Source organism: Aotus nancymaae, unplaced genomic scaffold (genome assembly GCF_030222135.1).
Source record: "Aotus nancymaae isolate 86718 unplaced genomic scaffold, 86718_ANA_hifiasm-v0.15.2.pri h1tg000048l, whole genome shotgun sequence".
Taxonomy (NCBI): Eukaryota; Metazoa; Chordata; class Mammalia; order Primates; family Aotidae; genus Aotus; species Aotus nancymaae.
The window spans coordinates 5,823,288-5,838,095 of NW_026988462.1; the positions used below are offsets into that span (position 1 = coordinate 5,823,288).

The 14,808-nt window shown below is 40.1% G+C and overlaps 1 protein-coding gene across 2 annotated transcripts in view; it reads left to right on the plus strand.

Moving 5' to 3' along the window:
• The window catches only part of ABCC4 (ATP binding cassette subfamily C member 4 (PEL blood group)), a 280,167-nt gene that overhangs the window by 241,736 nt on the left and 23,623 nt on the right, over window positions 1-14,808 (plus strand). For both annotated transcript variants that reach the window (XM_021667906.2, XM_064362233.1), the window contains 3 exons: window positions 3,685-3,774; window positions 11,911-12,083; window positions 12,859-12,964. In XM_021667906.2, the coding sequence (XP_021523581.1) occupies window positions 3,685-3,774; window positions 11,911-12,083; window positions 12,859-12,964 (369 nt within the window). The remainder of the gene's footprint in view (window positions 1-3,684; window positions 3,775-11,910; window positions 12,084-12,858; window positions 12,965-14,808) is intronic.

Genomic DNA, 14,808 nt, shown 5'->3' on the forward strand with positions numbered 1-14,808 from the left:
GGATTTTTAAAAAGTGTGAACTTTAAACCCTAATGAGAAACAGGTTTGATTTAGTGCTTCATTTAAAATAGTATCTCGAACAGAGCATTGGTTTTGCTAACTATGGAGGTTAAAATAAAACTCGTATTAAATGACATTTTAAAATATGTACCATCAAAAAATATGTACTTAGGCTAATAAATCTTGTATATTTTACATGAAGATCGTATGTCCTACCATAAATCCCTACTCTGAAATGTTTTACCTGCAAACGTTTTTACAACACTTATTTATGAGATTAGTTTATTTACTTCATTACATGGAGGAGGGTACTTTAAATAAGAATATCTATCAGAAATGATAATTAATTTGACTCTTATCTGCTCTTGCAGTATATGACGACTATGAGCACTTTTATTACCTTTTGAAGATAATATAATGGTTTCTTATTGGGCAAATAGATGACAGCAGAATGAGTAGAAACCAAAATGAACACCACATGTGGAACACATTGGCAGATTAAAACACATTGTTAACAAATTACCTGCTGGTTTTAAAGAAAAATATAGGTTCAATCAGTTAATGTTTCATTAAATCATTCTCATTCAGCAAGTTTTGATTGAAATTTTACTCATTATGAAATACATATTTGGCATGTCATAACAGAGAAATATTCTTATTTACTAAACCTTTTTCTTCTGTGTAATGCTGCCAAAGAAACATAAATAATTGCTTAATATTTTTCTTTAAAATGACAGTGTGGATTTAAACAGAAACGCTTATGGCAGTGGGAATTGCTTAAACTCAAATTTAGGCTTTTTTAACCAAGAAAAGCCAAAATGAATGGTTGGTGATAATTAGCAGAGCCTCCATAGGTCCTGCAGAGTATCTGAGGTCAGAGTTTAGAGCTCAGCCTAAAGCAGCTACAGACACTGTTAGCTCAAATCGAGAAACTCAAGGTCCTGTGAAGAATCACATTTCAGTCCTTCCCCCTGGTCTTTGGAGGGATTCATCCGTTTCAAGGGGTTTCCCTTCTAAAGGAAAGACAGTAGGGAAGGTGACAGGCAAGGGGCCCTGGATTATGGAAGACAGGATGACTGGACTTGAATTGTACACTCCTATGACTGTTCTTTTGAGCCTCCAAAACTACTATTCCGAAACATGCTAATACTATGAGCCCTTTCATCCCTCAACAGAGGCAGAATGATCAGTCTTTAAAATGCAAAAAAAAATTTTTCATAGATTAGCTTAGTTATCATCTCTCTAGAGCATACCATGAAAACCTAGGCAGACACTCAGTCAAACCCTAGACCTGGTAACGGGTGTGATTTTTCTCTGGGAGAGGAACCTGGAGGAAAAAATGTTCAGGTAGCATAGACTGTCCTAGACAAGGTAATAGACTTGTTAATATAAGCAAAGAACTGCGTCTCACAGCTCTAAATGGGCTCAAAGCCCATTTCTTAACCCATTCCCCTCTTAGCCTCTTTATCTCCTCAAACACATATCCTCAAAGAGTCTCTGGGTTTTGGCCACTGAACGGAATCGTACCCTCAGTTTAGGGCCTTGTGGGGAGGAGGAGGAGGAACATCAAAGAGAGAAAGAAAGGATGAGTTGCAGCCACCCCTCTCCTGGTCACATGGTTTCTGTCAACTTCATTTAAAGGAGGAGAAATTACCTCACTAGTTGGAATCTTAGAGTTGATAATTACAAAGAGTAAGTCAAGTTTTTATCTTTTAATCTGAAATATCCAGAATGATGGTTATTCCCCTCACAAGAAATTCTCACCATTGTGTAGATGGTTGTTCAGGTTTTGGTCTAGAATTGGGTACTTTTAAGAAAGGCCTTACATATGACTCTTGAAATTTTTTGGTTCCATTCCGTAATTTGGAAACATCCTGAGACCAGTGACTTTTTGGTGCTTTTAGGGGGATATTGGCCACTTTATCAGCTTTGTACAAACCAAGTGACCATTGTACCGTCTTTTCCATTTTTGCATTTTGCTGAGGACTTATGTTTTTAATGGTACCCTGTCTGCCTTCTACATCCATTTCTTTCTCACCAGCCTAAAACAGAGACAGTAGGGAAAGGGATGAGAACCTCCCTATCATTCTTCTTCATGGCTGGAGAAAAAAGAAGTTTTCTTCCTTCATCTCTCTTCTCTGGCTTTTGAGAAGCAAGGAGGAACAGTCCAGCCCCAAGGCCAGGGGAGATTTGAGGCCAGTGGTTCCCATGGAAGAGTCTCACCTTCTCGTGTTCCCACATCCGTGCATCTGCTTGTTCTGCCCCCATCCTTGAAAGCAGTTGATTGCACACCTATATCCTTATGGCCTGGCTTATTAGAGCCTTCCAGAAGAAAACTTTTTTTTTTTAGAAAAAGACGGAGTCTTGCTCTGTTGCCCAGGCTGGAGTGCAATGGCGCGATCTTGGCTTACTGCAACCTCCACCTTCCAGGTTCAAGAGATTCTCCTGCCTCAGCCTCCCAAATAGGTGGGACTACAGGCACCCGCCACCACACCCAGCTACCAGAAGAAAACTTTCACACAGCCTATATAAGCTTATGTGCAAGATTCTCTCTTGAAACCCAGGAAGAGGCTGATATTCCAAGAGTGATTTAATTGTGGGCTCCTCCTGAAGCGGATGAATAGGAACAGCTATTTAAATTGATGTAATTTTATTATGACCTCCTTCATAATGGGTTTCGGGTTCCCCTGTTCTTGTAGTTAATAATGAGCTTCTGTGAGCCAGGTAACCTTGATGCACAGACGAGATAATGTGGGGATTCACTGATGCAAAATCAGAAGCAATCCCTTCATAAGTAGAGGCGCCTCTGGCCCCAGTAGTTTAGATCTCCTTTGGACAAAAAAAAGGGTTGTCCCATTCTGACACTGGTGAGATTCTTTTTTTCTTTTTAAGACAGAGTTTCACTCTTGTTGCCCAGTCTGGAGTACAATGGTGCAATCTTGGCTCACTGCAACCTCCGCTTCCCAGGTTCAAGCAATTCACCTGCCTCATCCTCCCAAGTAGCTGGGATTACAGGCATGCACAACTATGCCCAGCTAATTTTTGTACTTTTAGTAGAGACAGGGTTTCTCCATGTTGGTCAGGCTGGTCTTGAACTCCTGACCTCAGGTGATCACCTGCCTTGGCCTCCCAAAATGCTGGAATTATAGGCATAAGACACCACACATGGTGAGAGATTTTAATCCTGGAAAACTGTTTTGCCAATGGAGAAAATAATCTTAATTTATTCTTTAGTGCAAATTGGAAAATACTTGATAATTTTGCTTTGAAGCACAAACTTTAATCATGCCGTTAGTATTTTCCAGTATTACATGATTGATAGTTAATTTCTATAGCTCTCTTGATGTAGACTTCCTCAAATAATTATACCCTTGTATTTCATGTTAAGCTAATATTACCAGGAAAGCAGTTTTAAACATCAGACCTGTCTTTTTCATTTTCTTCTCAAGATAGCACATTGCAACAGTTCTGTTAGTGTTCAGTGGTCTGGAAGGTATTTTGGAGCATGCTTTGTACAGTAGAAAATTAATAGATTTGTTGTTTTGTAAACAGGCATTTGTAACGCTATAATTAATGATTATCGTGAATTTTATTTTTTTGTATCTTTATTCTATTGTTGATGTTAGCATTGGAATAAAATGAAAAGAGGCTGTGGTAATGACCTTGAATGTTTTGGGCACTTAGGAACCTGTTTTGTTCACTGGAACAATGAGGAAAAACCTGGATCCCTTTAATGAACACACAGATGAGGAACTATGGAATGCCTTGCAAGAGGTAATTGATAAAATGCAATTATCTTTAATTTGTTAGCCTCAGTATGTGTATATGTACCTTTATAGCACTGAAGGAAATGAAGGGGAGCTTAGTGGTTTGACTAACTTTGTTCACCACCCAGGAGATCATTGAGGATGTGGATATGCCAAAATGTGTTATAGTGATAATGATGAAAACCAAAAATAAAATGTCCCTTGTTCTCATTTTAATTTTCTTCCTATAGTCTAAAACAGTTTTGTGTTATTTTATTTGTCTTTAGCCATGCATTAAACTAGAAGTTGTACTTTTGAGTTGAGATTCTATTAGCGTCTCAGTTACTCTGTACCATTTATGTTACTGCTTTGTTCTTAGGGAACTTCTAGTAAGGGAAGACCATAGTAGTTTTTCATTAACTAAAAGATAAATGAGATCATACTTATGAAATGCTTTGAAGTATTATAAGAAAGTGTTTATAAAGGTAAATTATACAGTTGGAATGGGATAATAATTATATTGGCTAACATGTAGTTTTAATGCAGGTAACAGAACCCTGTAGCCTTTGCTATGTTTTAATACTAATATGTTGATTTCTAGAGGATTTTCTATTATTTATGTGGTTCCCATTGGGCCACTTCTTGAAATTTTCTCACCTTTGCATGAAAAGGACTTTGACTATTAAGGTGCTGTTGGTTTGTATATTTTAACACTGATTTTATGTGTTTAGCCTAGTTCTACAAATTAGTGCCAGTCTACTTAATGGCAGAAACCATATCATAAAACTGGTACTCCCTCATAGGACCTAATTCAGTCTTTTGCTTTTAAAAAGTAAGCATTTAAGGCCGGACATGGTGGCTCACGCCTATAATCCCAGAACTTTGGGAGTCCAAGGTGAGTGGATCACCTGAAGTCAGGAGTTTGAGACAAGGCTGACCAATATGGTGGAACCACATTTCTACTAAAAATACAGAAATTAGCTGGGTATGATGGTGTGTACCTGTAGTCCCAGCTACTCAGGAGGCTGAGACAGGAGAATTGCTTGAACCTGGGAGGGGGAGGTTGCAGTGAGCTGAGATCGCACGACTGCACTCCAGCCTGGGCGACAGAGCAAGACTCCGTCTCAAAAATAAATAAATAAATGCAAATTAAAACTTTAAAAAGTAAGCATTTAACAAGTATATAGTAACATGTCTGATCTCTTCATTTCAAAGAGGTGTGGCTTTTTTTTTTTTAAACTACAAATCCCAGCCTGGACTGTTAGTGGACTTTGTCTCTACTAGAAATAAAAATTAAAAAAATTAACCATATTTGGTGACATGCACCTGTAGTCCCAGCTACTCAGGGAGTTGAGGCGGGAGGATCTTGTGAGCCCTGGAGGCTGCAGTGCGCCATGATTGTACAACTGCATTCCAGCCTGGGTGACAGAGATTAATTTCTCTCCATTGTTATTGTTGTTGATTTGAGTTATTGCATTTGTCATTGTTGCCCTTCCAGGGATAGCTCTGAAATCTTTAATTTATAGATGGGTTTTGACTGTGAGCAAGTAGACTTGGAGGCCTGACAGTTTCCTGCCAGTAATTCTTGTTTCTGAAGGCATGTCATTGCCGAGTCCTTACACATCCACCCTGCTTTCCAGCAACTGTGGAGATTTTCTTTTTCTAAATTAGGTCAATTACTTCACCTCCTGATACTTGATAAGCAGTTTTCATTTAAGTTTGTGAATCTCTGTACAATGAAATTCTAGGAGAAAAGAGGTGGGTACAGTTAACTGTCAAACGTAAAGAAAGATAAGGCAATCCCCTACTCCTAAACTCTCAGGACAAATTTATTAGTGAAATTGTGACACATCCTAAAATAGCAAGAATTACTTATAAAGTATTTTTCTATTTGCTTCAGACCTTGAGATGTCTTGTCACAGATTTTCTCAGTAAAATTACTTTTTAGAAACACATTTCTCTATTAACAGTGAAGAAATATTAATTGGGAGACGATCCTATCAAAAACCATCACGGAACTTGGCTATAACTCATACTTATTTCATTTGTTATGGCCAAAATTAAAATGAAATTTAGTAGCTTCTCAAGAATTCTAGAAATGATGAGGTGGAAGAAGTGGTAGGTCCCCTACAGAAATGAGAAATTATCCCATCATTTTCTTCCTCTGGGAATTAGTTCTTTATGACATTGTAGGTTTTTCTGTGAATGATTTGAAAAAGTTCCTAAAAATTAGGGTACAACATTGTATTTTCATTGTGATTCCAGCTGTTTTTAATCATTCCGGTATTCTGAAACCTGACCTAAGAAAGTCACCAGAGCATTCACATTGCTTGTTTGAGGGTAATGAGACAGAGACTGGAGGAGTGTTTTTCTTTTCTCTTTGGTTTTTCCAAATGTCCTTCTGGGTGCTTTTCTTCTTTTTTTTTTTTTTGAGACGGAGTCTTGCTATGTCACCAGGCTGGAGTGCAGTGGCGGAATCTTGGCTCACTGCAACCTCCACCTCCTGGGTTCAAGCGATTCTTCCACCTCAGCCTCCCGAGTAGCTGGGACTACAGGCGCGTGCCACCACACCTGAATAATTTTTGTATTTTTAGTAGAGACGGGGTTTCATCATGGCCAGGATGGTCTTGATCTCTTGACCTTGTGATCTGCCCACCTCGGCTTCCCAAAGTGCTGGTATTACAGGCTTTTATTCTTTTATCTTCTGGATGGTTGGGGGAAAAGCTGAGCACTCCTATCGGGTGAAGCATTGTGGGTTTTTCACAGCAAGTTTCATAATTACAAGTTGATGGAGGCTGGGGTCATTCTGATAGGTCAGGGATTCTTCCCCTGGGGTCCATAGAGTCTGAGGGTCTTCTCGTAGAGAATTGTGAACCTCACTTCCTGGTGATTGTAAACATGAAGTTATGTGTGTGTTTACCTTGAGAGATGTCATGCAGGGGATTCACACCCTGACTCCAGTTCCATTCAAGTTCCTCTGGACTCCCTGTCACATTCTGTCTCTCTGCTGCCTCCATGCCTTTCATCTTTCATTGATACCCAATTCAGAACAGGATAACTCATCCTGCTCTTCAGAAGGAAACCTGGTGTTATTTGGAAACTTGCTTTAAAGTAGACAAAAAATATAGTCACTGGGTTTATAAATAAGGTCAGATTGGAAATGGGAACCCAAACTCATAAGGTTGGCTTGAGATTAATTAGGACAGCGCTATCAGTTTCTTCCTCTTTAACAATTTCATATAAAAAGTAAAGATGCCTTTTATTTCTTTGAAGTTTTTTTTATTTTTCTCCCTGTTCTCCCTTGGAATGGGTAATACCAGAGATGCAGAGGAAGATCTGGCATTTGGAGGGAGACAGTCCTGTGGATGTGGTCATGTCATCTTGGTTATTTTTATTTGTATTTATTTATGTTTTTTAGACCGAGTCTTGCTCTGTCACCCAGACTGGAGTGTTGTGGCGCAATCTCAGCTCACTGCAAACTCCTCCTCCCAGGTTCAAGCAATTCTTCTTCCTCAGCCTCCCGAGTAGCTGGGATTACAGGTGTGCCCCACCTTGCCTGGCTAATTTTTATATTTTTAGTAGAGGCAGGGTTTCACCACATTGGCCAGGCTGGTCTCAAACTCCAGACCTCAAGTGATCTAGTGATCTTCCTGTCTGGGACTCCCAAAGTGCTGGGATTACAGGCATGAGCCACCACACCCAGCCAGTTTTTTTTTTCTAATGCTGCAAATTATCGTAAATACTGAAAAATAGTCAGCTGTGAATGGAAGAAAGTTTGCTAGAATTAGTACCAGTTTGGACACCTAACTAACAGCAACTCTATAAATATAACATAAGTAATGATGAAAGATTGAAGTCGTTTATGAGAAAAAAGCCAAAAGATCACAGTAGGTACAACTAAGAAAATGAATCAGCAGCATGTTATTTCTGTTCATTAAAAAACGACTTGAATACCACGATCTGCAATTAAGACTAGGTTATATCATGTTGGAACGGTGGAGAAATCATCTAACTATGTTCAACATTGATAGACTTGCTACCAGAATACAAGAATGTCTTGTATTCGGGACACCATGAGGCAGAAATCCGCACGTCAGCAGTGTCCTCCTTCGGGCCTTGTCTTCACACCTTGCATCTCCATTTTTCCTGGGCCAGGAATTCTCCAGAAAGGGTTCCTGTTCTCTTTGTTCACCTTTGGCTCTGCTCTTGTTAAAGCTTGTTCCCATCTGTTGAGTTGCTGTTTATCACATTTCAGTCTCTGGCATCAGAGACTTCCTATATGAAAAGTCAGAAAGTTCAAAAAAACATGGAAACAGAAGCTGACATCCATGTGAGTCTTGAGGCTTTGAAAACATTTATGATGATAGAAATGGGCTGTCTTAGAAAGTTCAGTTATTTTCACTTTTCCTATAGTTTCCTATGTTTTCCAAGCTTAAAAATAATCTGGTGTACTCTGTTTGAGATGTGTAATTTCAAGTAGTATGATTTGATCTTGTTTTCCTGAAATTACAACCTTTTTTAAATGTAGAAAACATTAAGTTTTTTATATTTTAAAATACAACGTTATGTTATCTTGGAGCCAATTAATTTTTTTTCTTTTTTTTTTTTTTTATCTCTGAGCCAATTAATTTTATAAGGGCTATATTTTGTTTACAATGACATTTAGTAAGAAAATTGTATGTAAACTCTATTTCTGTGTGGATTTATCTTCTAATTTATAAGAATAGACATGTCACAAAATGAGGTGTCCTTGTGACTTATACATTCAACAGATAGGTGTAGGGAGGTTTTTACACAGGCACTGTAGACTCTGGAGCTATAGCAGTCATCAAGAGAGATAAAGTCCCTACCCTCTTAGAGCACAAATTCTTGTATGGAAGATAGAAAATAAGAAAATGTGTATGTAATAGAATATTAGGTACTGGTAAATGCAGCGAAGAAAAACATAGCAGTGCATGAAAAGGAGTAGCTGACCGCATTATTAAGAATGGGCAGTATTTCATTGTTCAGAAAGTAGCAAAACAAAGGAAAAGGAATAGACAGTATGTATAGATCTCTTATTTTGTATCAAGCACTGTTGTAAAGGCTACACATACTGACTCATTTTATACTCCAACAATGTTAGGAGATAAGCATCCTCACAATAATCTTAGCATGGTCTTATTTATAAGTTGGTTAGGAAGCTAAGATAGAGAAAGTTCAGGAACTTGCCCAGTTGGCAGAGCCAGGCAGGACTCACACTCAGGCTGTGTGTCTTCAAGACTCCATTTTTTTTTTTTTTAATTTCCAAATCACAGAACAGTCAAATGCATAGTATTATGAACATACACACATCCTTCTCCAAGATTCACCATTTGTTAATACAGTATTTTGCCACATTTGCTTCCTCTCTTGTAGCCCTTGTCAGTAAGTTGCAGGCATGTCCATGAAGTTGCAGTTCATTCTTGAATAGGTATATGTACCTCCTAAGAACAAGGACGTTCAACTGTATAACATAATACAGTTATTTACCTCACTGAAGAAATGGGAGAGCAATGTAATGGCATTGTCTAATATATTACCAGTGTCCCCAGTTGTCACTCTTAGTCACTGTGTTCCACTGCTTCCATTGTCTTTTTCTCAGTGCTAATACTTAGCAGAACTTGAATGTCTGTTAACACTACTGAGGGCCTTCACATTCATATCATTCTTTTTGTTTGTTTCTTTTAATTGAGACAGAATCTCTCTCTGTCACTCAGGCTGGAGTGCAGTGGCATGATCTCAGCTCACTGCAACCTCTGCCTCCCAGGTTCAAGTGATTCTCCTGCCTCAGCCTCCTAATGGGATTACAAGTACCCGCCACCATGCCTAGCTAAATTTTTTTGTATTATTAGTAGAGACAGGTTTCACCATATTGGCCAGGCTGGTCTCGAACTCCTGACCTCAGATGATCCACCTGCCTCAGCCTCCCAAAGTGCTGGGATTACAGGTGTGAGCCACCCTGCTCAGCCACACATTCATATCATTCTCATAACCATCCCTGATTCAATCATGATGACACTGTTTTCAGAAGACACTGTTTTCTGGGAATTGTGTTCATTGTTCTTCACCTCAGAACTGTATTCAAGTCAATGTGGACAACCTGAATGAGGGTCAAAAGCCAGAAGAGTGATGGGATGGCACCTTAGTCAAGGGCAAGTGTGAGATTATTTCTTCAAAGTCTTCCTTGTAATGGAGAGGGCTTGAGCAAACTGACACAGTCCATCCTATAATTTTCAGGGCACCATTTTGCACCATGAGCCAAATATTACACTTTGGATTTTGTTTAATTTTTTGCCTTGCATGCTAATGCCAAATATCAATACCATATTTAATCTTAACTCAGAATGCCTGTTTCTTGGAGTTGGACTTCCATCGTGAGTACAACTCGAGATCACATTCATAGAAGTGTCCTTCCATATTTACCCTTGGCTTTTTGTGGTTTGTCACTGTAATTCTGTACACCTGCTTATTGGCCATCACTCATCAATCTACTTGCTGATCTCTTAATTGGAGGTGTATTGACCCTTTGTTCTTTAGTGTCACCTGAGTCTGGCTCTTGTTCTATAAAATTTCTCCAAAACAAACATCAGTGAACCGAACCACCACCTAATGTCCTATCAGATCTACTCAATGTAGTATCAGATCATCTTACAGCTACAACTTTATAAAGATACATTAGGCCGGGCGCGGTGGCTCAAGCCTGTAATCCCAGCACTTTGGGAGGCCGAGGCGGGTGGATCACGAGGTCGAGAGATCGAGACCATCCTGGTCAACATTGTGAAACCCCGTCTCTATTAATACAAAAAAATTAGCTGGGCACGGTGGCGCGTGCCTGTAATCCCAGCTACTCAGGAGGCTGAGGCAGGAGAATTGCCTGAACCCAGGAGGCGGAGGTTGCGGTGAGCCGAGATCGCGCCATTGCACTCCAGCCTGGGTAACAAGAGCGAGACTCCGTCTCAAAAAAAAAAAAAAAAAAAAAAAAAAAAAAAGATACATTAATATCAACATCATCTATCCCCATCATCTGGGGCAAGATGTTATACTGTATCCTGTTTTTCCAGAGTTTTCATTCACTGCAGAACATTTGTTAGACTGAAGAAAATGCACTGACCAGCTTTAGCAATAGGGCTTACACTTGGGAAAGGACCAGCCCAAGAATAACCTCCTGATTTCATAACAAATGAGGCATGGTCTCCCATTGTTTGCATTTGTATTTTTTTTTTCCGGTTGATTAAAAAACCTTCCAAAATGGTAAAGTGCCTATAAGATTATATCTTTGGAGGACCATCCTTCCTGCAGTAATTTTCTTTTTAAATTTTCCCTTGAGTTATACTCACTCCTCTCCAAAATGTACTTTGGGAAATGACTCAACTAGGAAGATCCTTTCACCTTTCCTTCAGGCTGTACATTGGGAGCAAGAGCCTCATTTTTTGAGAAACTTCCTTCCCTCCCTGGAAGAGGGGTTCTTGGTGGCTGTCATGTTGGTTGTTGGTGAGGGAGTTCAGGTGCCGGGGAACACTGATAGGATTTTTTTCTGCCAGCTCTATGGAGACCTAATTTACATACCAGAAAATGCTCCCCTTAGAAGTGAGTCAGTGATTTTGGTAAATTTGTAGAGTTGTGTAGTCACTGCAGGAATCCAGTTTTTAAACATCTGTTACCCCAAGAAATTTCCATGTGTCCATCCATTCACAGTTAATCCTCCAGCCCTTTGGCAACCGTCATTCTTTTTGTCTCTATAAATTTCTGTAATCTTTCAACTAAAAATTACAAAAGGATTTTTTTTTAATCTTTCTGTATTTTACCTACAGAATAATTTTACTTATCATACTGTGTTTTTCTTCATGAAGTTGGCCCAGGCAGTGTTAACGCATGACTCAGCATGAACAGACTGTGCTCACTGATGGTGACAAAGGAGTACCTTGGGTCCCATTGTTTGTTCTCTTAAGTCAGAATATTTCTGTTTTGTGTTGACTCTACCATCTTTCTCATTGAACATTAACTAGAGGTAATTCTCGGCCTCATGTGGGTGTCCACGTAAGTTATATCTTTCAACAGAAGGAACCTGAAAGCTCTAATGTCTATGAGGCTTGACTACTTCCATAGCAGCTTGAATGATAACTCATTCTTTGTACATCTACAGGTACAGCTTAAAGAAACCATTGAAGATCTTCCTGGCAAAATTGATACTGAATTAGCAGAATCAGGATCCAATTTTAGTGTTGGACAAAGACAACTGGTGTGCCTTGCCAGGGCAATTCTCAGGAAAAATAAGATATTGATTATTGATGAAGCGACGGCAAATGTGGATCCAAGGTACAAAGCCGAGGTCCATGTCACCTCCACATTTTTAGTGTGTAGATGGGAAACACGGGATGATTCTGAGAAATATTTCTAAGTGCTCTGTTTGCCCCAGAGATAACATTTTAACATGGATGGTTCATTCTGAAAAAACCCCAACATGCTTTCCAGTGTCAGTGATGTTACTCAGTATCCCAGGAGAGCTGAGATTCATAAATTCCACTCCTGATAGTTAGTTTTAAGCAAGTTGGAGGGAAGATATTTTTCATTGTTTTATGAAAATTACTAAATTACTACATAGACCTTTTTTTTTTTGAGACGAAGTCTCTCTCTGTTGCCCAGGCTGGAGTACAGTGGTGCGACCTGGGCTCACTGCAACCTCTGCCTCCTGGATAGCTCCCTGGGTAGCTCCTCCAACCTCAGCTTCCTGAGTAGCTGAGACTACAGGCATGTGCCACCATGCCCAGCTAATTTTTGTATTTTCAGTAGAGACAGGGTTTCACCATGTTGGCCAGGATGGTCTTGATCTCCTGACCCCGTGATCCGCCTGCCTCAGCCTCCCAAGGTGCTGGGATTATAGTCATGAGCCACTGTGCCCGGCCTGTGTAGACTTTGTATACTTGTTTTTAAAGAATAAGATTGCCCTAAAACATGTTAACATGATTTTTAAAACCTTGAATATATATGATCCTTAAAAAAAAAAACAACTCTATTGTGTAGTAGACCTTTTTAAATCTTAAGTCTACTTTTTGTGTCTTTACTGAATTAAACTTAACTTCTTTAATTGCAGAACTGATGAGTTAATACAAAAAAAAATCCGGGAGAAGTTTGCCCACTGCACCGTGCTAACCATCGCACACAGATTGAACACCATTATTGACAGCGACAGGATAATGGTGAGTCCTTCACCTGCGGAATTCCAGTTGCTCCCAATTATGTTCACTTTTTCAGTTTATTCCCTCCTTAGAAAACTTGATAGAAACCCCTAGTCAGTTAATTTTCTGTTAATTTTAGCTCTCATTCCCAACAGTAATTCATATGCTTAACTACACCCTCAGTGCTACTAGCAATATATCCATTGTATCTCTTTGCATACGATTATGTTGAAAGTTTACCATGAAAATATTCCAAATCTAAGATTCAGCTTGTGATGCTAACTTTCGTATTACTGAGTAGTATCAAATAGAAGAACACTGTCACAGTTGTTTCAGCATGCTCGATTCCCTTAATGAGAGATTTACGTTTTCATATACCGTGAAGGGCTTGTTGGGTAAGGTTGCAGAACTCAGCTGTTGGGACGTTCACAAGATGTGTGTCACAGGGGAAGAGATGAGAAGATCCATCACAAATTATTTTCAGAGAGGGCCTAGCCAGAAAAACAAATGACTCCAATGGAAAGGATTTAACATAGGAAATTTGTTACATAGGAATTGGAGGGCTTAGAAAATGAAGGGAAACAGTGATAATTTTAGGAAGCAAGGCCAGGAGTGGTGGCTCACACCTGTAATCCCAGCATTTTGGAGGGCCGAGGCAGGCAGATCACTTCGAGACCAGCCAGGCCAACGTGGTGAAACCCCATCTCTACTAGTAATACAAAAATTAGCTGGATGTGGTGGCAGGCACCTGTAATCTCAACTACTCGGGAGGCTGAGACAGGAGAATCATTTCAACCTGGGAGGCAGAGGGTGCAGTGAGCCAAGATCACGCTACCGCACTCCAGCCTGAGCAACAGAGCAAGACTCTATCTCAAAAAAAAAAAAAAAAAAAAAATTTTTTTTTAAGAAGCAGCTGGTACAGATCTTCCAGAAGAGAGGCCCCAAGAAGTTCATGCTCAGACCTCCAAAGAGGGGCCCCTGGCAGCTGCCAGTCATGTCAGTGAGAGAGCTCCATGAGGCAGGTTCCAGGTGTGCTAAGAGGAGGTGGAGCCTGGAGTCTGTGATGGTGCTGGCAGGAGTAGAAGAAACCAGGAAGGAAGACCCTTTGCTTGCATCCCACAGTCAGTCTACATCTAGTGTCCGCTACTGACCAGAGCCTCTAAACCGACTGCCCCAGCATCACAGATCAGAGTGTGGGAAGGCAGATCTGGGGCTGAGAGACGAGATAATTAACCAGTATGTCCCTTACATAGCAGACCCATGGCTGCACACATGGCAGGCTCCAACCTTTGGTCTGAATTTTTTTTTTCTTTTTTTTTTTGAGACAAAGTTTCACTCTTGTCACCCAGGCTGGAGTGCACCAGTGCCATCTCAGCTCACTGCACCCTTCACCTCCTGGGTTCAAGCAATTCTCCTGCCTCAGCCTCCCAAGTAGCTGGGATTACAGGCATGCGGCACCTAAGTTTTTGTATTTTTAGTAGAGATTTTTGTATTTTCAGTAGAGATGGAGTTTCACCATGTTGGTCAGGCTTGTCTGTTTATAACTCCTGACCTCAAGTGTCCACCCGCTTTAGCCTCCCAAAGTGCTGGGATTTCAGGCGTGAGCCACTGCACCCGGCCTGGCCTCTGAGTATTTGTCTAGTATCTTCCTTCCAGGTTTGATTGGCTCTTTCTTCCTTAGTCAATATTTCCTTCCTTATTTTATTCCTTCCTTCCTTCTCTCCCTTCTTTTTCTCTTTTTCTCTCTTCCTACTTCCTTGATAACTTGTTTGGAGGTTCTGGCAGGAGAGTGCAGCTACTTGGATACCCTTGGCCGGAGACCAGTCCTCCCCTATCGGAGATGATCATCCTCTTAGGCAGATCGT